The sequence below is a fragment of the Erpetoichthys calabaricus genome, chromosome 11 (genome assembly GCF_900747795.2).
Source record: "Erpetoichthys calabaricus chromosome 11, fErpCal1.3, whole genome shotgun sequence".
In the NCBI taxonomy this organism is placed as follows: domain Eukaryota; kingdom Metazoa; phylum Chordata; class Cladistia; order Polypteriformes; family Polypteridae; genus Erpetoichthys; species Erpetoichthys calabaricus.
Genome location: NC_041404.2, coordinates 107822398 through 107848559, shown reverse-complemented (window position 1 = coordinate 107848559; position 26162 = coordinate 107822398). Strand labels below are relative to the sequence as shown.

Below are 26162 nucleotides of genomic sequence, written 5' to 3'. Positions count from 1 at the left end.
TGTAACAAAGTTGGCATTCCATGGCAATGCCACGTTTGAAGTCACTGAGTACAACCCATTCTATTGCTAGTGTTTGTCAGTGGAGATTGCATGGCTCTGTACTTAACAATCGTAATTGCTGAACCATCTGGACATTCAAGTACTATGACACATCTTTGCATCCAAGACCATTTATACAAAGCATTAAAATATTATAGCAAAATATGTAATTTTTCAGCATTCATAAAATTACATTATTTGCCTTTTTTTTTTTGTTGTGGCTTTACATTGTACCCGCATATTATGCGGCCATTCATAAAGAACTGATGGTAAACCAAATACAATAAACTGTAGGCTAATTTTGTTTAATGGCTTTATGAGCTTTCTCATTTATTTGTTGCCTTTTTTACATTTGCTGCAGGGATGTAATTACTATTGACAAGGCAACCGGAAAGATCACAAAGCTGGGAAGATCATTTACCAGAGCAAGAGACTATGATGCTATGGGAGCTCAGGTACGTTGCCTTGGAACTGGAAATGTAGGTTTTCCAGTCTTTTCAGTTTTGCAATATTATGTTGTCTTTGGTATTTCTGCAAAAGTCTTTTATGTTTTAATGACTAGTTTGTCTTTTAACCAGATATAACAGGAAATTAGTTCATGCTTTAAATTAAACTAGCAGTTTTGGTATTCCCTGTACAGGATCTAAAGTCATGCCCACTCACTACTCCACCCCAAAATGTATTACTTTTTTAATGGAAGGTGTTAAATTATTCTTTTCATTTTAAGTTGATTTTATGTTATGCTGTTTTTTCCTTTAGTAATTGCAGTTGTATTTTAAAGCAGTTCAATATGGAAAACAGTTATACAGTGGAACCTCGAGATACGATCACCTCTGTATACGAGAAATTCAAAATACGAGGAAAGTATGAGCGAAAAATTCAGATCTAAATACGAGCATTGGCTCACGTAACGAGCCACGAGCCAGGCTGTGGGTATAGCTCGCGGCTTAGGTAAGGGGCGTGGTAGCTGTAGCGAGCCACAGGGCGATCTGCGGTGTCTGCGTTTCTCACCTAAGTGCACAGGTGGGAAACTGCCCACATCCATGATTTGTCCTGTGGCTGATGGGCTGGGCAGGGTTGCCACCCGTCCTTTAAAATACGGAATCGTCCCGTATTTGAGAATGAAATTGCGCGTCCCGTTTTGAATCAATACGTATGCAGCCCTTATTTTTTTGTATTAAAAGTGGTAACCCTAGCAGCTGCCATGTCTTCCCCGCATATATAGAGAAGCGCGAGCCGGTTAAGGGGGAGAAGAAGTAAAAGAAAAGAGAGGAGAGGAGAGAGAACGGAGGTTGCAGGAGGAGGCAGGAATCCGCAGCAGTAGGAAGTAGGTGCGAGAGAGCGAGCGAGTACAGGCGAGCCAAACAGCTGAAGCAGGACGGTGTAGAGAAGGTCAGCTGCATTAAGTGTCTCGCCTATTGCAGAGCCCGCATGGGAGAAGCAGGTGAGACGCTAACAGAGAAGAAGCACCGGGGATTGTCATCTGTTTTTTGAAGACTGCTTCCTGTTGACGTTTTAACCTCGTGTTAAAGGATTGTTATTCTTATGTACTTTAAACCTTCACTTCACAACTGTTTTAAGGATTATTTATTTAAAGATTTATTGAATGCTCTACTGCACTTTGGACACCTGTTTTGATTCTTTTAATAATCAGTTATATTATTTACCAGTGTTATTTATTAAAGGTAGACTACAGTATATATAATTTATCAGTGTTATTTGTTAGGAAAATTTATTTTTATGTTAATATATTTGGGATGCGGAACGGATTAACTGGATTTCCATTATTTTCAATGGGGACGTTTGTTCTAGATACGAGAAATTCGCTATACAAGCTCAGTGCTGGAACGAATTAAACTCGTATCTAGAGGTTCCACTGTAAATGGTTTAACACTGAGGACAAATTTCTACAGTTTTGTTTGTTTTCTTTAAGAGGTTTAGAAGGAAAGTTACAGCAAGATAACTCATGGCTTAACAATAGAATCCCTGAAGTCTAAGAAAAAAGTCGTAATGCTGGGCCACCTTAAATTCTTTTGCACCTCTTCAGTGTTTTTGTTTTGCGGATGTGTCAATCAGCACAAGCAGCCTGCTATCCCACCCCCCACCGATTCAGCTGATGTCAGACGCAAAATTCTCAGAGCTCAAGTCTGTTTATCTGGCTGTGAGGTGAATGGAATTGTATAGGGTAAATAATATATCGCTATTTTGAATACATACGTTTCATTTGTGTTCCGTGTCTACAACGATCTGGGTAAATGTAGGATGACCGGAAATGAGAGGCAAGAAATGTTGAACACATAACTAAAATAAACTTTTTTCTTGTTATAGTAATAATTGACAAAATGGTGACATGAAGACTGAAGTCCAAATATCAAATGAACACTTTCACGAAAGGTATAACAAAACAAGTGTGCTTTTATTCCGGAATATAACTGAAGAAAAGGAAATCATTAAATTTACATGTTACTGGCAATGTGTAAAAACCAAAGCCCAACTACCAATCGTCAAAGAGCCAACATGAGTGTTTGGCCAGTGCAGAGGTAAGAACTGCTGCCTCAAAATCAAGAGGTTGGCCTTCCCATTTTGAGTAACAAGCTTCTATTATTATTACTATTATATAATAAGAATGTACATTTCATTTGAGTCTGTAACACTCAGTGTAAATTTTTGCTAACTGTAAAAGATATTGCTGAAGGGATTTAAGCAGACACACGAACGCTGGTGAATCATTTCTTCTTGGTATCTTGTTGTCCCTTGAATTTTTTGTTATTCAGTTTTATTCTGGAGTAAAAACACACTTGTTTCATTATACCTTTTGCGAAAGTGTTTGTTTTATATTCCAGTAACCACTTGAATGCAATCAAATCTGTCTCTGCCTCTCTCTCTTGCACATACGCGCGCACACGCACCCATGCATGAAAACAGCTTTGTTTGAAAACACTGTCATTTGAACTTTTTTTTTTTTTTTTAATATTTTTATTTTATTAATTTTCATTGTAATCATTCCATACAAACAGATCAATTTATAACCCAACAAATTTGAAGACAAATCAAACCCCACCCCTGAGAAGGAGAGCTTAGCTAAAGGAAAATTGCTTTAAGCTTTTTAATAAGGCAACATTAAACAAAAGAAGGGGAGAAGTAAATATCTATATAAATAAGAGATGGAGAAGGGAGTTAAATGCAATAATAGTTAATTCTCTTATTCTAAAATAATATTGATTAAATCCTGCCATGTTTTGAAAAAATTTTGTACAGATCCTCTAACTGAAAATTTGATTTTTTCCAATTTCAAATAATATAAAACGTCGGTTTCCCACTGACTTATAAGAGGAGCATTAGGATTCTTCCAATTTAACAGAATAAGTCTGCGTGCCAAAAGTGTAGTGAATGCAATCACCGTTTGCTTGTCCTTCTCCAATTCAAGTCCATCTGGAAGAACACCGAACACAGCTGTTAATGGGTTAGGAGGGATTGTGACCCCAAGGCTGTCTGAGAGGCACTTAAAAATTTTTGTCCAAAATGATGTTAGTTTGGTGCAGGCCCAGAACATGTGACCCAGTGAGGCAGGAGTTTGGTTGCAGCGCTCGCAGGTTGGATCCTGGCCTGGAAACATTTTGGACAGTTTTAAGCGAGACAGATGAGCTCGATATATAATTTTTAGTTGAATAATTCTATGCTTTGCGCATATAGAACTCGAGTGAATTCTCTGCTTTGCTACCTTCCACTCCTTTTCTGATATATTGATTAAGAGATCTTCTTCCCAATGTTCTCTTGGATCTTTGAAAGGTAGGGACTCTAATAAGATTTTATATATTGCGGAAATAGTGTTTGTTTCCTCGGAATTGAGCAGTATTTTTTCCAGCATTGTGGAGGGTGCAAGGTGGGGGGAAATCGGGCAATTTCTGTTTAACAAAATTTCTAATTTGAAGATAGTAAAAGAAATGTGTAGCTGGGAGGTTAAATTTTGAACGTAATTGTTCAAAAGATGTAAATATGTTGTCTATATAAAGATCTCTGAGCATTTTAATCCCAAAACTTTTCCAGGTATTAAAAACTGGATATACTTGCGAAGGTTGAAAGAGGTGGTTCTCTTGCAGAGGTGCCACTGATAAAAGATTTTCCATCTTAAAATGCTTCCTAATTTGGTTCCATATTCTGAGTGAGTAAAGCACAATTGGGTTATTAGTATATTTGCGATAACTTTCATTTATTGGAGCGCAGAGCAGGGAATATAAAGAAGTACTACAGGATTTTACTTCTATTGCGGACCAAGCCTGTGTATGTTCATTTATTTGTGTCCAGGTTTTTATGGCTTGTATGTTTGCTGCCCAGTAATAAAACTGAAAATTAGGTAAAGCCATGCCACCTTCTGCCTGAGGTCTTTGTAGGGTCGCTCTTCGGATACGTGGGTGTTTAGAGTTCCAAATGAATGAGGTTATTATTGAATCTAACCGTTTAAAAAACGATTTATTGATATATATTGAAATGTTTTGAAATAAAAAGAGAAGTTTAGGAAGGATATTCATCTTAACAATGTTAATTCTTCCGGCTAGAGTGAGATGAAGGGTTGACCATCTATGCAAGTCTTGCTTAATTTTTTCCATACAGACGCCAAAATTTTGTTGATAAAGAGCTTTATGTTTACTTGTGATATTTACCCCTAGGTATTTAAACTGATCTGCTATGGTAAAAGGTAGGGTGTCTAATCTAATATTATATGCTTGTGAATTCACTGGAAAGAGTATACTTTTATTCAGATTAATTCTAAGACCAGATATCTTTTGAAATTCTGTTAGTGGTGTTAAAACAGCGGGGACAGTGTTTTCTGGGTCTGATATATATAAGACCATATCATCTGCATATAGAGAAATTTTCTGTTCCAGTCCTTCTCTGACAATCCCCTTTATCTGATAAGAATTTCGGCAGTGAACCACCAGTGGTTCAATAGCGATTGCAAACAACAGTGGCGACAAGGGACATCCTTGTCTGGTACCACGTTCTAGTTTAAAGTAGTCTGAGCAAATGTTATTAATACAAACTGAAGCTTCTGGATTGGTATACAGTAGTTTGATCCAAGCACAAATATTCGGGCCAAACCCAAATTTCTCCAATGCAGTGAAAAGGTAATTCCATTCGATCATGTCAAATGCCTTTTCTGCGTCTAATGATACTAATATCTCTGGGGTGTTTGATTTTGCTGGTGAATATATAACATTAAACAAGCGTCGGAGATTTGAAGATAGGTGTCGGCCTTTAATAAATCCAGTTTGATCTTGTGATATTACCGAGGGCAGCACTTTCTCCATCCTTCTAGCTAGGATTTTTGAGAGTATCTTAACATCATTATTCAGGAGTGAAATTGGTCTATATGATGCACATTGTAACAAGTCCTTATTTTGTTTAGGAAAGATGGTGATTAATGCTTGTCGAAATGTTTGAGGTAGTATTTGGTTGTCTCTAGCTTCTGTAAATGTTGCCAATAAGAGTGGAGCTAGCTGAGTGGAGAATTTCTTATAAAACTCTATGGGGTAACCATCAGGGCCTGATGATTTCCCGCTTTGTAGTGACTTTATAGCGTCTAGTAATTCTGTTAGCATTAGAGGTTTATCCAGTTCCTCAGCACTTAAAGCATCTATTTGTGGTATTTCTGAATTATCCAGAAATGCATTAGATTGCGTGTTGTCTTCTTTGGGCTCAGTGGAATATAAAGACTTAAAATAATGCACACATTTAGAGATTACTATATTATGGTCGATGATTTCTTCTCCATTCTTGTTGGTGATTACTGGTATTGCATTGTGAACTTCTTGTTTATGAATTTGTTGAGCTAAAAGCTTATTAGCTTTTTCTCCGTGTTCATAGTAATGCTGTCTAGACTTATAAATAAGTTGTTCAGTTTCTTTAGTTGTTAAGATGTTAAGTTCTGTGTGCAGGGCCTGCCTTTTCCTGTGAAGAGCTTCACTTGGACGCCTGGCTTGTTCATCATCTATTCTAGTAATTTCATTTCTTAGCTCTGACACTTTCTTGGTTTCTAATTTATTTCTGTGGGAAAGATATGAAATAATCTGTCCTCTTAAGAAGGCCTTTAGAGTTTCCCAGAGTGTTCCTGCAGAAACCTCTGTGAATCATTTGAACATTTTTTTAAGTTATTTATTTATTTATTTATTTTTTACCCCAAATGCCTACCCTCCCCTCCATGTTATGGTGCCTGGTACTGAGAATGTAGACAAACTTTTTCTTTTTGGGCACATACACTGCCAGATCTAAACATTAGCATAGAGAATTTCTTGCATACTAAAGTGATTTTAGCTGCAGGTGAAAGTCCCACTTTATTTATGGTGTCAAGCAGAGTTGCGCTGTGATGCAGCAGTCTATTAGCCAGCAAAAGCGACATGAAGAAGTTATCTGTTGTTACGATTCTGTCTTTGTCCAGAAACGGCTCCATAAGCTTTTAGAGCACAGTCTTGGAAAGTCTTTCTCCCGTGGTGCGGCTGGGATCTTTTCCTAAATAAGGAGTGCATTGCACATGTACTTTGTCTCCAAATTATCCACAATCCAAAACTTTATGCCAAATTTGTCAGGCTTTGTTGAGATGTATTACAAGAAAGGACTACAGACCTTGGTTGGAAACAGTTGCTCTACAACAGTAATACTGTGTTTCCCTGGGTTGTAACCTAAAACACAGTTCTCAAGAAAACGTTGCCAGATATCGGAGATTGCAGCAAATCTATTGTTTTTCACACGTTCTGTACATTTGTCGTAGTTGTCAAAGCACAAATGCCGCATGATAGACTGAAATCGGTCACTGGGCATCCTATCTTTGATTGCGGTACAACAAATAGCTCTGACGAGGCATCAACCACAGCACCAACCGTGGTCATCAATGCCTTTGTGAATAGAATGGAGACAAACACCATCAACTCAGAGAGGGAGAGGCAAGTTCGTTGTACTACGTGAACATTACTAGGAAGCAAAGGTAGCAAAAATTTACACCGGGTGTTAACAGTCTCAAATGAAATGTATGGTTTTTATTATATACAGTCATGGCCGAAATTATCGGCACCCCTGGAATTTTCCCAGAAAATTGTTGCAATTACAAATATTTTGGTATACACATTTATTTCCTTTATGTGCATTGGAACAACACAAAAAAACAGAGAAAAAAAGCCAAATCTGACATCCTGTCACACAGAACTCCAAAAATGGGCCGGAAAAAATTATTGGCACCCTTTCAAAATTGTGGGTATATCATTTTATTTCAAGCATATGATGCTCATTTGAACTCACCTGTGGCAAGAAACAGGTGTTGGCAATATAGCAATCACACCTGAAGCCAGTTAAAATGAAGAAAAGTTGACTCAACCTTTCTGTTGTGTGTCTGAGTGTGCCACACTAAACATGGAGAACAGAAAGAAGAGCAGAGAACTGTCTGAGGACTTGAGAACAAAAATTATGAAAAAATATCAACAATCTCAAGGCTACAAGTCCATCTCCAGAGATCTTCATGTTCCTTTGTCCACTGTGCGCAACATAATCAAGAAGTTCACAACACATGGCACTGTAGCTAATCTCCCTGGACGTGGACGGAAGAGAAAAATTGATAAAAGACTGCAACGAAGGATAGTCCGAATGGTGGATAAACAACCCCAATCAACTTCAAAACATATTCAAGCTGTTCTGCAGACTCAGGTTGCAACAGTGTCAGCTCGAACTATCCGTCGACATCTGAACGAAATGAAACGCTATGGCAGGAGAACAAGGAGGACCCCACTGCTGACACAGAAACATAAAAAAGCCAGACTGGAGTTTGCCAAAATGTACTTGAGGAAGCCAAAATCCTTCTGGGCGAACGTCTTGTGAACAGATGAGACTAAGGTAGAGCTTTTTCGTAAAGCTCATCATTCTACTGTTTACAGAAAACGGAATGAGGCCTACGAAGAAAAGAACACAGTACCTACAGTCAAACGTGATGGAGGTTCTAAGATGTTTTGGGGATGTTTTGCTGCCTCTGGCACTGGATGCCTTGACTGTGTGCAAGTCATGAAAGACTACCAAAAGATATTGGGGCGCAATGTAGGGCCCAGTATCAGAAAGCTGGGTCTGCGTCAGAGGTCATGGGTGCTCCAGCAGGACAATGACCCCAAACATACCTCTAAAAGCACTCAGAAATAGTTGAAGACAAAGCGCTGGAGAGTTCTGAAGTGGCCAGCAATGAGTCGGGATCTAAATCCGATTGAACACTTATGAAGAGATCTCAAAATTGCTGTTGGGAGAAGGCGCCCTTCAAATCTGAGAAACCTTGAGCAGTTTGCAAAAGAAGAGTGGTCAGAAATTCCAGTTGAGAGGTGTAACAAGCTTGTTGATGGTTATAGGAAGCGCTTGATTTCAGTTATTTTTTCCAAAGGGCGTGCAACCAAATATTGAGTAGAGGGTGCCAGTAATTTTGTCCAGCCCGGTCTTTGAGTTTTGTGTGAAATGATGTCAGATTTGGCTTTTTTCTCTGGTTTTTTTGTGTTGTTCCAATGCACATAAAGGAAATAAACGTGTATACCAAAACATTTGTAATTGCAACAATTTTCTGGGAGAAATGGTGCATTTTCAAGGAAAATTCCAGGGGTGCCGATAATTTCGGCCATGACTGTAATAGTAATAATAATAGCAGGTCACTACTCAAGACTGGAAGAACCTGGGCTAGAACCCACAACCTCTTGGTTACAAGGCAACAGATCTTACCTCTGCACCAGCTAAGCAGACACATCTGTTTTCTGTCGATTGATATTTGGGCTTGGGTTTTTACTCATTGACAGCAACATGTAAATTGAATGATTTCCTTTTCTTTGGTTATATTCTTGAATAAAAGCGCACTTGCTTTATTATACCTTTTGTGAAAGTGTTTATTTGATATTTGGACTTCAGTCTCCACACGTTATACACTTCACGTCAGCATTTTGTCATTATTGCTATAACATGAAAAAAGTTTGTTTTAGTTATGTGTTCAACATTTTTTGCCACTCTTTTCCTGTCATCCTACATTTAGCCAGATCATTGTAGACACAGAAGACACATGAAATGTATGTATTCCAAATAATGATACCATTATTTACCCTATACAATTCCATTCACCTCACACCCAGATAAAGAGACATGAGCTGGGAGAACTTCAGCTGCGTCTGTGGGGGTTGGGATAGCAGGCTGCTTGTGCTGATTGACACATTTGCAAAACACAGATGCTGATGAAGAGGTGCAAAGGAATTTAAGGTGGCCCAGCATTATGACTTTTTTTGTAGGCCCCAAGGATTCTAGTGTTAACGCGCCTTTACTGTGTTTCTTTGAAAGGTTTGGTAAATAAAAGAGAGAAATAGGCATTTTAAACACATGTAATCGAAAGGTTCAACAAATGTATATACAATTGGTTTGATATCAAAGCAGGATTTCTCAACGCCATGTTTATGTTTAATAATCGCTGAGGACAAGTATAAAATAGTAAAGCAAATACATTTTTCCAGGGTGGGACAGTTGTTTTTTGAGTCACAAATGGCTGCTATATTTGATTCTTACCAAAACACTCTCTTGTTAAGTTCTCATATTATTTTATTATGAATATTTTCAGTATAGTGATTTTAAGATTAAAGATTTAAGATTTTGTGATTAAAAGATACTTGGTCCAAGTGTCTTTGTTTGCATACTGAATACAAGAGCTGAGAACTATAGGTTAGACTTATTTAGAAGGACCTATTGACAACATTAAGTAAATTGAGAGTAATTTCTAACACAAGTCTAGTTAGTGCTAACATTTAAGATTGAGGATTATGAGGAAAGTAAAGAGAGAATAAATTGTCCTAACTGTACCATCTCTCCACTACCATGTTCCATTTGTCTAATTCAGACAAAGTTTGTCCAGTGTCCAGATGGGGAGCTTCAGAAGAGGAAAGAAGTAGTGCATACTGTCACGCTACATGAGATTGATGTTATAAATAGCCGGACACAGGGTTTTTTGGCTCTCTTCTCAGGTAAGCATTTTTTTCTTACATAGTAGTAGCAAAAAACTGTATAAAATTAATTACAAAGAATTTCAGTGCAGTATGCTAAAATAAAAATCCCCCCGTTCTTTTCTTTGTATATGACAAAGGTGTTTTGCTGAATAATTTGGATTATTTATTTCAAATGGAAGTGAAAGAAATTCAGACTTACTAGGGCAGAGTATTTCAATTTTCATGCAGGTGACACAGGAGAGATTAAATCAGAAGTTCGAGAGCAGATCAACGCCAAAGTGGCAGAATGGCGCGAGGAAGGAAAAGCTGAGATTATCCCTGGGGTTAGTAAAATGACATTAGCAAAAACTGTGTTTGATAATTAAATGAGTAAAAAGTATCCACTATAGTGTTCTAACTCTTTTATACTGTTGGTTGCAGAAGTAGGTGCCTGTGTGATTTATTTGTCTAAGTTGCTGTTACACATGAATTTTTGCAAATACATGTCAAAGAGATTAGTATGAATACAGATTATTTAAGCATGTAGCTTGCACCATTTTTGGCACTCATTTAGCTCTAGTTTTCTCCAGAAATTGAATAGCACTTATTATATACTGTTATTTTAGTCAATGCCAGCAACATGTAGAAGCTAATGACCTCTGCATATGGCCATGTCCTTTTTTTCTAATTTGTGCATAGCAGGCTGTTCAAAAGCTCCCCATCGATCTTAGCACCATCGAGCAATAATTACTTTTAAAAATGCTGATTCATATGTGACATGTTTTTAAAAATAAAACCGATGTATATATTAACAGGCATATATGATGTTTTCATAAATAATAGTTCATTGATCTTGTAGAAATTGCTGCCTGATTCCAACAAACATGACTAATCTATGATATGTGATTTACTGATGTACTGATACATCCATTGAAGTACTTTGCTTTGCATGTCTCTTAAATGGTCTTTACTTGCTGGAGCTTAAGGTCGCAATACATCTGATTAGAAAACATCTAACTCTGTAAAAGTTGTAGAAGCATAACAATGGATTTTTAGAATGACTGAACAACTAGGTACATTGCAAACATTTTTTGAATTTGAAATATACTGTATCAGTGTATTGTTCATATATTCACACTGTCTGTTGGCTCTGAGGCTAGGGATCTGTGCTGGCAATCGGAATGTTGCCGGTTCAAATCCCGTAAACACCAGAAGTTACTCTACTCCGTTGGGCCCTTCAGCAAGGCCCTTAAGCTGCAATTGCTTCATCCTGTGTATGACGCTAATCTGCATCCAACCCTACAATCAGGTCCTCCAACTTACAGGGAAAACTTGTGGGTTGGTGGCAGGATTTGCATTCCAGCCACCATAAAAAAACCTCACTGTTCCAGTGTTGTGCTGAGGTGTCACCCACTGTACTTGGGTCCCAATCCAGGTGGTTTGTCGTGTGGTGGGTGTGACAGTGCGCTATCAGTGCATGCTCCCAATGTCTGTTTTTTGTGTGTGTAATGTAAATTACCAACCTACAGAGGGCTGAATTCAAAGATACCCCGAAAATCAAAGTGAAAAAATGATACGGCAGGCTAGTCCATTTTGCCGAAATTTCATTGCAGCAACTCAAAAATCATACGCAGTAGTTTGTATGGCCCCCACGTGCTTGAATGCATGCCTGGCAACGTCGGAGCATGCTCCTAATGAGATGACTGATAGTGCCCTGGGGGATCTCCTCCCAGATCTGGACCAGGGCATCACTGAGCTGCTGGACAATCTGAGGTGTAACCTGGCGGTGTCGGATGGACCGAAAACATAATGCCCCAGAGATGTTCTGCGCATCCACCATTTAAAAGCCTGTACAGCAGCTGTTGTTTGTGCTGCGTGATCTGCATGTTGCGCTGCGCGAAGATCATTTAAACGCCTGTACAACAGCTGTCCTTTCTGCTGCGTGATCTGCATGTCGCGCTGTGCGTTGATCATTTAAAAGCCTGTAGATATCTTGTTCTTTCGGCTGCTCACATTAGGGGTTGCCACAGCGGATCGTCGTCTTCCATGTCTTTCTGTCCTCTGCATCTTGTTCTGTTATACCCATCACCTGCATGTCCTCTCTCACCACAGCTATAAACCTTCGCTTAGGCCTTCCTCTTTTTCTCTTGCCTAGCAGCTCCATCCTTAGCATCCTTCTCCCAATATACTCGGCATCTCTCCTCTGCACATGTCTAAACCAACGCAATCTCGCCTCTGTGACTTTGTCTTCCAACCGTCCAACTTATGCTGACCATCTAATGTACTCATTTCTAATCCTGTCCATCCTCGTCGCACCCAATGTAAATCTTAACATCTTTAACTCTGCCACCTCTGTTTCCTGCTTTCTGGTCAGTGCCACCGTCTCCAACCCATATAACATGGAGAGAGAGATATGTGTATATATGTATACATTTTTTTTAAAACTTATTTATTAACTCTTTGGAAAACTGGTGACAATATCGCAGCAATGCATATTCACATTTTAGGGCCTGCCAGTTTATTTTGAATTAATGTAATCAAAAAATGTCAGTGGCTCATATAAATATCTTATGTTTAGGAATGAAATGTTCTCCAGAAATGCTGTTTCATGTTTCAGTATCAGTGACTCAGTTTTCCTGTTTCATAATACTTTTGTTAGTTAAATGACTAGTAAAGACCTTAGTTTTCCTCACCTGTTTTTTATTCAGGTTCTCTTTATTGATGAAGTGCACATGCTGGATATTGAATGTTTTTCTTTTTTGAATCGTGCGCTTGAGAGTGATATGGCACCTGTGTTGATCATGGCCACAAACAGAGGTATTACCAGGTATGTACATAGTACAAAATTGTGTAGTTCTGAATCTTATTTAGCTGATACAATGTTGTTCGACATTTAAGTAATGGTGTTTTGTGTATTACTCTGAAAAGGAAGGATTAATTTTTTATTTATCATTCAACAGAATTAGAGGCACCAACTACCAGAGTCCCCATGGGATTCCAATAGATCTTTTGGACAGATTGCTAATTATCTCTACTAGTCCCTACAATGAGAAAGAAACTAAACAAATCCTTAAAATTCGGTAAGATTACACTGTACTTTGCTATATTATCTTTAATTTGGATGGATAAGCAGCTGTTAAAAAGCTGCAGTGGATTTGGATTTATGTTTGCAAATTACCCCATCAAATCTGTTTACTTCATCCTTTTCACAGATTGAGTAGTAGGAAGCTACTGGGCAGCCTTCTATTGCTTAGTCTCTTCACCTTCAAAGAAGTTAACAATTGTAATTTGAGATAGTAGTATTGCATTTTAACTCCTACAAATGAGGTAAACACATGCTGACTTTATGAACAAGTAGACAGTCCCTGGCATTAGTTTTAAATAGGAAATATTTAAAACTCTGAATTAAGTTTGCAATGTACCTAAACTCAAATGCAAGCAGTAGGGCTGTCAGATCGAATGTTGCTATTCAAATATAATTCAAATTTATTTTAAATAGGTCTTATTTAAGAGCAAGTGGAACATTTCAAAAAGTAATGTTCATGTTGTGCTTCGTGACAACGCTCACAATATGGCAAATGCTATGGGAGAAAGTGGCATTAAAAGTTTAAGGTGCATGGCTCACACTTTGCAGCTTGCTGTAAATGAAGGCTTGTTTAGCCAGAGAAGCATCTCCAACTGTTTTACATTGGGAGGCGAATAGTTACTCATTTTAAGCACTCACAGCTCGCTATTTAGCGGCTGAGAGAAATACAAACAGATCTTGGTACCCCAGCAAGAATGCTTCACCAGGATGTGCCAACTCGTCGGAACAGCACGTACTATATACTGAAAAGCCTGGTTGATCAGAAGTGTGCACTCTTGCTGCATATAGTACTGAATATGAGCTTCCTGCCTCTCTCATGGTGCATCAGTGGGGACTTGTAGAAAACATTACTCAAACCATTCGAGCAACTTACTAAAGGCACATTCATCAACAATTGCGGATGTAATTCCATCTGTTGAAGCGCTTAAAAGCTTAGCAAGTGCAGCAAGACAGGTTCCAGAGTTCAGATGTCGAAAATCGCACTTTTGGACGCTGTCACAAAACGCTTCAGTGGTGCATTCTCCGAGCCCCTATACTATCTATCTACTGTCCTTGATCCACGGTACAAAGATTGGTTTTGTGACCAAGATGCCAGAAAACAAGCACAAGAAGCACTTTAGAAACAACTGGTTGAGATGTCAGCTGGTGAAGGACACGCAGAGAGCAACAGCGAACCACAAGAGAAAAAGATTTGCATTCAGAGAAATGTTGCTGCTTCATTGCTGGAGATGTATGAAGAAATTCTTCAAGAAAATTTGTATGCGGCTGCAAAACCACATTCAACTGCCACTGAGTTAAAAATAACAGAATCAAAAAATTATTAACAATAATCACACTAATTAGGACGACCAGGGGCCTCATGTATAAACGGTGTGTACGCACAGAAATGTTGCGTACGAACATTTCCACGCTCAAATCACGATGTATAAAACCTAAACTTGGCATAAAGCCACGCACATTTCCATGGTACCTCATACCTTGGCGTATGCAATTTCTCCGCTTGGTTTTGCAGACTGCCGGCACCCAGCGTCAAAGCAGTGCTACTGTTCCTGTGTGGTTACCCTTTCTTTCTTAGACCCACATTCCTGACGCGGCTTTATAAATACACTGAAATTAACTGCATATTGTTTATTAGTGTAATGCATTTGATTGTAATTAACCTGCAGCAATATAATGGTCCAGGGAATAGCCATAGTATTCCAAATACCATAACTGCTTAAGCGTTGTTACGCTCACTGCATCTTCTTCTTCTTTCAGCTGCTCCCGTTAAGGGTTGCCACAGCGGATCATCTTTTTCCATATTACTCTCACTTCACCACTTGGAGTATTTATATCACTGTATCAGAGTGGGGAATCACAGCAGCAGCTGATCAGAAAGAGAATTATCGGTATACAGTTTCAAGCACACACTACCTCAGCCACGACAAAACGTGTCGAAGTCTTTCCTGTACAGACCTTGCGTTTCAGAATGTTTCATCCCAAGAACTATAAACGCACTCAATCAAGTGCTTCTTGTAGAACTGTTTGTACTTATAAGTACAATTACCCCACTGTAACTTGCACTACAGTTATAATATTGCACAACCTGCGCCACTTTATAAAGCGCGTATGATTACGATATCATTTTTTAAGATTAAATGCAGCAAAATATGTTGCTTATGGTATACAGATAAAACTTTAACTTCATTTAAATAATCAGTATTGTTAATAATTAAACATGTGAGGACACGGTGCCGCAGCGCTAGCTAGTTCACGGATAGCTCCTGCCTCGCGCTGTATTATTGCTGGTGCTGACGCAACACTGGAAGGATAGACGGATAGAATAATTAAACGTGTACTATGAAGATATTTCAATGTTCCTTAAAAGTTTTGAAGAATCGGCGTTCTAAGCTTACAGATGGCTTAACGTCTATTACAGAGCTGATTGTGTGGCGATTGGGTATTTGGAGAAAGAAAAGTAAGGACAGGAATTGGAGGTTAGTACGTTTGAAAGAGACAGTACTTCTGTAATAAATTATTTCATCGATGGTCGCGCATGGCGCAGTAAGCCTCTTGTGTGAGATATGAACAATCACTGCGCCACCGTGTTCCCATGTTTAATAACATGCTTTCATTCCTATCATCATGAAAAAGATATCACATATACATCTCAGTATTTTAATTATTCAAAGAGCTGTAATATCACAAATGTAATGGATTCTGTGTCCTGTCGGAGAAAGAGAAAGAACGGAAGCACGTAGTGATTCACACACACAGACCACATAGAAGATCAAACACAGAACAAAGCATTTAACGTCCTACTTTAGTTACGATGGGATTTGAGAAACTAGTAAAATAAACGATTTTAAGGTGAAGTTTATGATGTTCTACTTTAATGACAAAGTAAACTACGTGATTAAAGTGGAAATTTCGAGATTAAAGTTGACATTTCGTGCTTTTTTCCCACTGTGTGCCTATTTTTTTTCTCTGTACCCTAATTAGCATTCATATGACACTCAGACGGTCCGCTACGAGTCGCTTTTTCACGCCGACTTTGATATATGACAACTTCTTTTTTTATTCCGGGCACTGTGCGACTTTGTGAACTTGAGCTTTCGAGTTTCTCCGACACTATGTCACTCGATCAACTTTCTTTTGTTGATTATACCACTGTTTAAACCAACAAATAGTACGTTTTTCTTGGTATTCGCTGAAATTCTTATTTTTTCCCCCAAGCTTTTCCCATTGTCTTTTCACAGAAGGCTATTTATATCGATTTGCATATTCAAAGCGGTATAATTCTGGGAGGAGTTTGGGGCGGGACAGAAAGTGCGTGCACGTGCGTTACTTTTCACGCTGATCGAGATTTATGTAGTGGAAGAACGTGAAAGTTTGCGTACGCACAGATTCTTGCATCTGGATTTTTCTGTGCGTATGCATATTCCCGCTTTTGTGTTTACGCCATGTTATAGTGTGAGTTCTACGCACGGCATTATACATGAGGCCCCTGATGTCTCGAATTGAAAAAAGAATAAAAAACTTTAAGGATTTAATTAAAAAAAAAAAAAACACAAGCCATACACTGCAGCTTCCTAATATCCAATCAGTATCATCGTGCATTTGCTGGAAACTCACTGTAGGCACTACGAGGCGGCTTGCTGGGACCGTTCATAACTTAAGAGTGCAGGGCAAAGTGCTCCGCAAACATTAGATGAGAAGAAAAGGAACACGTTAATGGCATCACCTCGCCTTTTTTATCAGGTTTTTACAATTTGTTTGCCAGATTGCCCACAAAACTGTTATTGTAGTGGCACAGTTTGTGGGTTTTTCCATTTTAGACCGTCGAGTCACTGTGGAAAAATATTGGAGGAATTTAATTTAGCGGGTACTTAACAAAAGAAGGAACAGGTTCACCTGCATGCTAGAATGCCCCTTCATGTTTTGTACATTGTGAAAGATGTGTCTCCTGTGTCTAAACTGTAAAAGATTTTAAGGCAAGATCTACTCCAGTTTTAATGTAAGCATTACTTTTAAACAAAATGACCCTAAAATACACAGTAGTCTCTCAATATTTCAAGGCACACCTGTGTTACAAAGTGTTTCATTGTAGAACAGCTTATGCTGTATCACACTTTATAGAATGCCTTTTATACAACCCAAATCATTATACATCAAGCTTTCTACTTCACAAGTTTTTATTAATGGTGGTGGTTGGTACAGATTTACCACATATCTGGTCAACCTAATAATAATTTTATTATTTTTTATTATAATACAGTAATCCCTCACCTATCGCGGGGGTTACGTTCCAGAGCCCCCCGCGATAGGTGAAAATCCGCGAAGTAGCGACCTATATTTATTTTATTATTTATACATATTTTAAGGCTTTATAAACCCTTCCCACACTCTTATAAACCTTTCTCACTCTCTTGTTAACCTTTCCCACACTCTTATAAACACTTCCTATGCTCTTAAACACTTTCTACATTCTTAAACACCGAAGACCAGCACTGCACACTGCACGCAGCGATCAGACGTCAATGTGTCTGCACTCGCTTTGTGAAGGGGGGCAGCTGAACTCACGAGCAGAAATGGAGTTTGTGCTGCTTCTGCCAAAATGCCTGCTTGTCACTCTGCGCGTTCGGAAGGAGGAGGAGTGTGTGTGTGAGGGCTGAACGCACGTTCGCTCAAACCCCCCTCCCCGGAGGCGCAGTTTGCATTGTCAAGGGGGTGGGGAGCTGAATGAACGCTAAGGAGAAGTGGACTTTGTGCTGGCTTTGTGCTGCTTGTCGCTCTGCCTGTCAATAATTTAAAAGCCTGTACATCACCAATTTTCCTGTCTCACTGTCTTGTCTTGCGTGAAGTTAAAATGTTTTATAATAGTGAGATGTTACTCATATCCTTAGCCCGACATCCACATATCATATGTGTTAACAAAGTGTGTCTTATAAGTTTACATGTGTTTAAAGCATGTGGGATGGGTATTTTAAGGCTTAAACTATAAAAATGTTTATTTATATGGTCTTTCTATATCGCGGATTTTCTCCTGTTGCTGATGGGTCTGGAACATAACTTCCGCGATAGGCGGGCAATCACTTGTATTTAAAAACCCGCGAAGTCGTGAATCCGCGAAAAGTGAACCGCGAAGTAGCGAGGGATTACTGTATAGGTAAACGTTTGTAAACTTACTGTTTTTATTTTTTATTTATTTTTTTATTTCAACTGAATAACTATCTCAGCAAGCCTATCTCCAGAAATAACTGCACCCTCCTGTATTGGAAAAGCAATGCAGCCCATTTCCCAACCTTGGCCAAGGCAGCGATCAAGTACCTATCGGCACCTCATACTAGTGTAGACAGTAAATGCCTTTTTTCAGCTGTGTCAAATATAGTAAATGAAAAGAGAAACAGACTTGCAGGTGATTCCCCACTACCAAAGATAGAAGGCATAGATTACAGGTAATTGAATATTTCGCATGCTCATTTCTTTGCAGTATGCAAATTATTCAGTCTACACCAGGTAATACAGTAATCCCTCGCTATATCGCGCTTCGCCTTTCGTGGCTTCACTGTATTGCAGATTTTATATGTAAGCATATTTAAATTTATATCGCGGATTTTTTTGCTGTTTCGCGGATTTCTGCGAACAATGGGTCTTTTAATTTCTGGTACATGCTTCCTCAGTTGGTTTGCCCAGTTGATTTCATACAAGGGACGCTATTGGCAGATGGCTGAGAAGTTACCCAACTTACTTTTCTCTCTTTCTCTCTTGCGCTGACTTTCTCTGATCCTGACGTAGGGGGTGTGAGCAGGGGGGCTGTTCGCACACCTAGACGATATGGACGCTCGTCTAAAAATGCTGAAAGATTATCTTCACGTTGCTCCCTTCTGTGCAGCTGCTTCGTGAAGCGACATGCTGCACGGTGCTTCGCATACTTAAAAGCACGAAGGGCATGTATTGATTTTTGATTGTTTGTTTTTATCTGTCTCTCTCTCTATCTCTCTCTGCTCCTGAGGGAGGGGGTGTGAGCTGCCGCCTTCAACAGCTTTGTGCCGCGGTGCTTCGCATACTTAAAAGCCAAACAGCCCTATTGATTTGTTTGCTTTTCTCTCTCTCTCTCTCTGACATTATCTGCTCCTGATGCGCACTCCTTTGAAGAGGAAGATATGTTTGCATTCTTTTAATTGTGAGACGGAACTGTCATCTCTGTCTTGTCATGGAGCACAGTTTAAACTTTTGAAAAAGAGACAAATGTTTGTTTGCAGTGTTTGAATAAAGTTCCTGTCTCTCTACAACTTCCTGTGTTTCTGTGCAAATCTGTGACCCAAGCATAACAATATAAAAATAACCATATAAACATATGGTTTCTACTTCGCGGATTTTCATCTTTCGCGGGGGGTTCTGGAACGCAACCCCCACGATGGAGGAGGGATTACTGTACTTTTGGTGTTGACCTAGCCTATTTAAAGGGTCAGTTCAACCTCTTCGATACATGGGCTTATTAATATTGGTGCCAATGCCAACAGTCCAGATAGTTTATATAGTTTATATCTGTCCATTGGTTGCATTTGTTGTCGTCTTTTTCTTTCGGATGTTACTGTTAGCGGTCACCACAGCGGATCATCTTCTTCCATATCTTTCTGTCCTCTGCATCTTGTTCTGTTAAACCCATCACCTGCATGTCCTCTCTCACCACATCCATAAACCTTCTCTTAGGCCTTCCTCTTTTTCTCATGCCTGGCAGCTCTATTCTTAGCATCCTTCTCCCAATATACCCAGCATCTCTCCTCTGCACATGTCCAAACCAACGCAATCTCACCTCTCTGACTTTGTCTCCCAACCATCCAACCTGAGTTGACCCTCTAATGTACTCATTTCTAATTCTGTCCATCCTCGTCACACCCAATACAAATCTTAGCATCTTTGACTCTGCCACCTCCAGCTCTGTCTCTTGCTTTCTGGTCAGTGCCACTGTCTCCAACCCATATTACATAGCTGTTCTCACTACCATTCTGTAGACCTTCCCTTTCACTCTTGCTGATATCCGTCTGTCACAAATTACTCCTGACACTCTTCTCAACCCATTCCACCCTGGCTGCACCCTTTTTCATCTGTCTTTCACAATCCCCATTACTCTGCACTGTTGATCCCAAGTATTTAAATTCATCCACCTTTGCCAACTCTACTCCTTGCATCCTTACCATTCCACTGACTTCCCTCTCATTTACACACATGTATTCTGTCTTGTTCCTACTGACCTTCATTCCTCTCCTCTCCAGAGCATATCTCCACCTCTCCAGGTTCTCCTCAACTTGCTCCCTACTATCGCTACAGATCACAATGTCATCAGCAAACATCATAGTCCATGGGGACTCCTGTCTAATCTCGTCTGTCAACCTGTCCATCACCATTGCAAATAAGAAAGGACTCTGAGCCGATCTCTGATGTAATCCCACCTCCACCTTGAATGCATCCATCACTCCTTCCCGCAGACCTCACCACTGTCACACTTCCCTTGTACATATCCTGTACAACTCTTACGTACTTCTCTGCCTCTCCCGACTTACTAATACAGTACCACAGCTCCTCTCGAGGCACCCTGTCCTATGCTTTCTCCAGGTCCACAAAGATGCAATGCAACTTCTACTGACCTTCTCTATACTTACCATCAACACCCTAAGAGCAAATATTGCATTTGTGGTGCTCTTTCTTGGCATGAAACCATACTGCTGCTCACTAATCATCACCTCACTTCTTAACCTAGCTTCCACTACTCTTTCCCATAACTTCATGCTGTGGCTCATCAATTTTATCCCCCTGTAGTCACTACAGTCCTGCACATCTCCCTTATTCTTAAATATCGGCACCAGTACACTTCTTCTCCACTCCTCAGGCATCCCCTCACTTTCCAAGATTCCATTAAACAATCTGGTTAAAAACTCCACTGCCATCTCTCCTAAACACCTCCATGCTTCCACAGGTATGTCATCTGGACCAATGGCTTTTCCATTCTTCATCCTCTTCATAGCTGTCCTTACTTCCTCCTTGCTAATCTGTTGCACTTCCTGATTCATTATCTCCACATCATCCAACCTCTTCTCTCTCTCGTTCTCTTTATTCATAAGCTTCTCAAAGTACTCTTTCCATCTGCTCAACACACTCTCCTCGCTTGTGAGTACGTTTCCGTCTTTATCCTTTATTACCCTAACTTGCTGCACATCCTTCCCAGCTCAGTCCCTCTGTCTAGCCAATTGGTAAAGGTCCTTTTCTCCCTCCTTAGTGTCCAACCTCTCATATAACTCATCATACACCTTTTCTTTAGCCTTCACCACCTCTCTCTTCACCTTGCGCCTTATCTCTTTGTACTCTTGTCTACTTTCTGCATCTCTCTGACTATCCCACTTCTTCTTTGGCCTCCTCTTCCTCTGTATACTCTCCTGTATTTCCTCATTCCACCCCCAGGTTTCCTTTTCCTCCTTCCTCTTTCCAGATGTCATGCCAAGTACCCTTCTTGCTGTCACCCTTACTACATCTGCTGTAGTTTCCCAGCTGTCTGGTAACTCTTCACTGCCACCCAGTGCCTGTCTCACCTCCTCCCTAAACTCAACCTTGCAGTCTTCCTTTTTCAACTTCCACCATTTGATCCTTGGCTCTGCCCTCACTCTCTTCCTCTTCTTGATCTCCAACGTCATCCTACAGATCACCATCCTATGCTGCTTAACTACACTTTCCCCTGCCACTACTTTGCAGTCTTCAATCTCCTTTAGATTGACTCTTCTGCATAGGATGTAATCTACCTGTGTGTATCTTCCTCCACTCTTTTACGTCACCCCATGTTCCTCCCTCTTCTTAAAATACATACTCACCACAGTCATGTCCATCCTTTTGGAACAATCCACTATCCTCTGACCTTCTTCATTCCTCTCCATGACACCATACCTACCCATCACCTCCTCGTCTTCTCTGTTCCCTTCACCAACATGTCAATTGAAATCCGCTCCAATCACCAGTTTCTGTCCCTTGGGTATACTGTTCATCACTTCATCCAGCTCACTCCAAAAATCTTCTTTCTCATCCTTTGCACACCCAACTTGCCGGGCATATGCACCAAAACATTCATCATCACACCTCCAATTTCCAGCTTCGTAATCATTACTCTGTCTGACACTCTTTTCACCTCCAGAACACTTTTGACATACTGTTCTTCAGAATAACCCCATACTCCATTTCTCCTCCTATCCACACCATTATAGAACAATTTGAATGCACCTTGCCTTACTCCCCTTCCATTTAGTCTCTTGCACGCACAATCTTATCTATCTAATCTATCTTATCTATCTATCTATCAACCTTCCTTCTCCATCGTATCAGCTGACTCTGTCCCCTTACCCCATACTGCCAACATTCAAAGTTCCTACCCTTGTAATTACTTATATTTTTTTTCATCCCATTTCCTCATTTTCAAAGTTATCTATAATGAGCAAGAAATGCTGATCATTTACCATACTATCAAGGGGATATCAAATGTCAGTATTATACCTCCAAAACTGAATATGAGCACATCTTTGCTTAGAAAAAGAGAATGAGATCATCTGTCCAATGAAAATCAAGAGATGGGATCCTTTACTATTTTTCTTCAACACAGAAAATTAGAAGTAGATCCCAAGAGAGCAATACCAACAGATTAGTCACATCCAAATATATCCATTTTGAAAGTTGTTCAATATTAAATTACAGAAAAATTCAAATTAAAATAGTAATTCAGTATTGAACTACTGTAATAATTTATAAGAAATCATGCCAGTAGTTTTTTCACACATTTATTGCAAACCCATAATGAAGATGAATATGTTAATGATGGTATGTAAAGTGAATTATATTAGATGTTGTCTAGATTTGGATGGTGGATATGAGAGGCTTAAGGAAGTTAGAGTATTTTTTTTGCATAGGCAACAGATTACAAAAGGCTTGGAATGCATTGTGATTGTAGTTAGTATACAAAATTTAAAACTCCACTTTAGTGTACCAGTTATATATTTGGACTCTTGTTTATTTTACTCATGTGACGGCAGAACATTAATAGATGCCTTGAAAGGCTGTAGGTCATAAATACTGAAAAATAGGACTTTTAATTTCTGAAAAATAGCTGATAATTAAAGCTTTATAGAAAAGAATAAAAAGAAAAAGGAATAGGCACAAATAATAGCTATATCTTTTTTAAAGTATGGTGATTGAGAGCCATGTATTTTAAGACCACAAGCAACAGTAACATAACATTGCTGTTTGTGTGAAGCTTGGATGCTCTCCCTTTGTCTGTCTGTTTGTATATCGCTCTTGATTCTCAGGTGTTCTCCCCATAACTCCAGAGATGTGTAGAATAGTTCAACTAGTGACTTTGAATTGGCTCTCTGTCCATATCTGGGCAGTATGAGAGTTGGCTTAACAGTGGATTAGTGCATTCGTGCATTGCACCAAATGTTGCTGGAACAGGTTTTGGTCACTTATAACTCTGAATTTTGTTAAAAACTAATCAATATTTAAATTACTCATTGCAGATGCGTTCTATGAAAAGAAATAAGTTGCATTTTTGTTTTCAATATTCATGAGCAACTGTTTTACTTATACAAAATTTTTATCTTCTTCCATGTTCTACATAGTTGTGAAGAGGAAGATGTGGAAATGAGTGATGATGCTTATACAGTACTGACACGCATTGGTTTGGAAACATCCCTTCGTTACTCTATTCAGCTTATTACAGCTGCCAACCTAGTCTGCAGGAAGCGTAAGGTAATAAGTTGAGAACTATGTTCTATTTACAGTCATGAAAAAGCTTGGGAACCCCTCTTAATTCTTTGGATTTTTTTTTTTTATCATTGGCTGAGCTTTCAAAGTAGCAACTTCCTTTTAATATATGACATGCCTTATGATAAACAGTAATATTTCAGCAGTGACATTAAGTTTATTGGACTAACAGAAAATATGCAATATGCATCATAACAAAATTTGACAGGTGCATAAATTTGGGCACCCCAACAGAGATATTACATCAATACTTAGTTGAGCCTCCTTTTGCAAATACAACACCCTCTAGACGCCTCCTTGTAGCCTTTGATGAGTGTCTGGATTCTGGATGGAGGTATTTTTGACTATTCTTCCATACAAAATCTCTCCAGTTCAGTTATATTTCATGGCTGCCGAGCATGGACAGCCTGCTTCAAATCATCCCATAGATTTTCGATGATATTCAAGTCAGAGGACTCTGACAGCCATTCCAGAACATTGTACCCTTGACTTTAACAAGCCCCCAGTCCCTGAACTAGCCACACAGCCCCACAGCATGATGGAACCTCCACCAAATTTAACAGTAGGTAGCAGGTATTTTTCTTGGAATGCGGTGTTCTTCTTCTGCCATGCAAAGCACTTTTTGTTATGACCAAATAACTCAATTTTTGTCTCATCAGTCCAAAGCACTTTGTTCCAAAACGAATCTGGCTTGTCTAAATGAGCATTTGCATACAACAAGCGACTCTGTTTGTGGCGTGAGTGCTGAAAGGGCTTCTTTCTCATCCTCCTGCCATACAGATGTCCTTTGTGCAAATTACGCTGAATTGTAGAATGATGTACAGATACACCATCTGCAGCAAGATGTTCTTGCAGTTTCCAGTTGTGTCCCCGTGTTCTTCATTAACTCATTTTAAAATAATAGACTTGATCTATTGTATACTCTTCATAATTTTAAAAACTTCAATCATGTCTACTCTTAATCTTCCTTTGCTTAAACTGAAAAGGCTGTTTTAATCTTTCTTCATAATTCATCCCATGTACCCTAGAAACAGCTTTTTATTTTTCTAGTGCTGTTATGTCCTTTTTGTAGCCTGGAGACCAAAACTGCATACAGTACTCCAGATGAGGCATCACCAGTATGTAACAAAGCTTGAGCATAACCTCCTTGACCTTGTACTCTAGTATCGTGCAATATAACCTAACATTCTGTTAACCTCCTTAATGACTCAGAAGTTGATAGTGTAGAGTTCACTACAACTCTTAAATCCTTGTCAAAAGGTGTATTTTAGATTTTCAGACCTCCCATTGTATATTCAAACCTAACATTTTTACTTTCTATGTGTAATCTTTTATATTAACTGACATTAAATTTCATCTGCCACAAATCTGCCCAAACCTGTATGCTGTCCAAGTCCTTCTGTAATGATATAACAAATTCCAAATAATCTGTTAATCCACCTATTTTGGTATTATCTACAAATCAGATTATTAATTATATTCCTATCCAAATCATTTATATAATACTAGACATTAAGCCCGTTACAATAACGGGCGCTAGAATAGTAGTGCATAAACATTAGTAGGAACAGTCTATATTAAATGGCAAAGGACCGTCTATTTTCTGTTACAGTAATACTGGCTTGTATGTGGCTATAATATGCGTCACTGTATTGTGTGCCTTTAATTTTCTCTCACAGTAATACGTCTCTCCAGCAAGTATTTTAATCTGTGCTGGCGTGTAGCTGATTATTGTATGTATGGCATCTCCCCAGCAATGGATTTTATGTGCGTGAAAATAAATCTACTTTTAAAAGTCATCCTATTGTAATATCATGAAAATTCGTATATTTAGGAAAACACTTTACACGGCCAAGTTTGTTAATCGCAAATCTGACTTCCTCAGAGGGAACACTTGCACAACAACAAACACTAATCCCACCTCTTTGGGGAAGCTGGTCTCCGCGTCTCGTACCCAATTGGATTTTTCGTGCGTTATGTTTTAGGTCTTCCCTCATTTACCGAAATCCGATTGGATTGGCCGCACGATATTTTATAGGTCCCACCCTCTCTGTCTTGCGTGACGCGTCAGGCGGTCTTTGAAGCATCGCACCATGTCCCGCGCATGCGCACTTCGCCAGAAGACACACACACGGACACATGGACGCACACAGGGATTTTATTAAAGAGGATATTCATACATATATACAGTCATGGCCGAATTTATCAGCACCCGTGGAATTTTCCCAGACAATGCACCATTTCTCCCAGAAAATTGTTGCAATTACAATACACGTTTATTT

The 26162-nt window shown here is 39.2% G+C and overlaps 1 protein-coding gene across 2 annotated transcripts in view; it reads left to right on the top strand.

Moving 5' to 3' along the window:
* ruvbl2 (RuvB-like AAA ATPase 2) overlaps positions 1–26162 on the top strand; it is a 71688-nt gene that overhangs the window by 31623 nt on the left and 13903 nt on the right. For both annotated transcript variants that reach the window (XM_028813702.2, XM_028813703.2), the window contains exons 8-13: positions 401–494; positions 9929–10052; positions 10263–10357; positions 12722–12840; positions 12974–13093; positions 23736–23865. In XM_028813702.2, coding sequence (XP_028669535.1) covers positions 401–494; positions 9929–10052; positions 10263–10357; positions 12722–12840; positions 12974–13093; positions 23736–23865 — 682 coding nt within the window. The remainder of the gene's footprint in view (positions 1–400; positions 495–9928; positions 10053–10262; positions 10358–12721; positions 12841–12973; positions 13094–23735; positions 23866–26162) is intronic.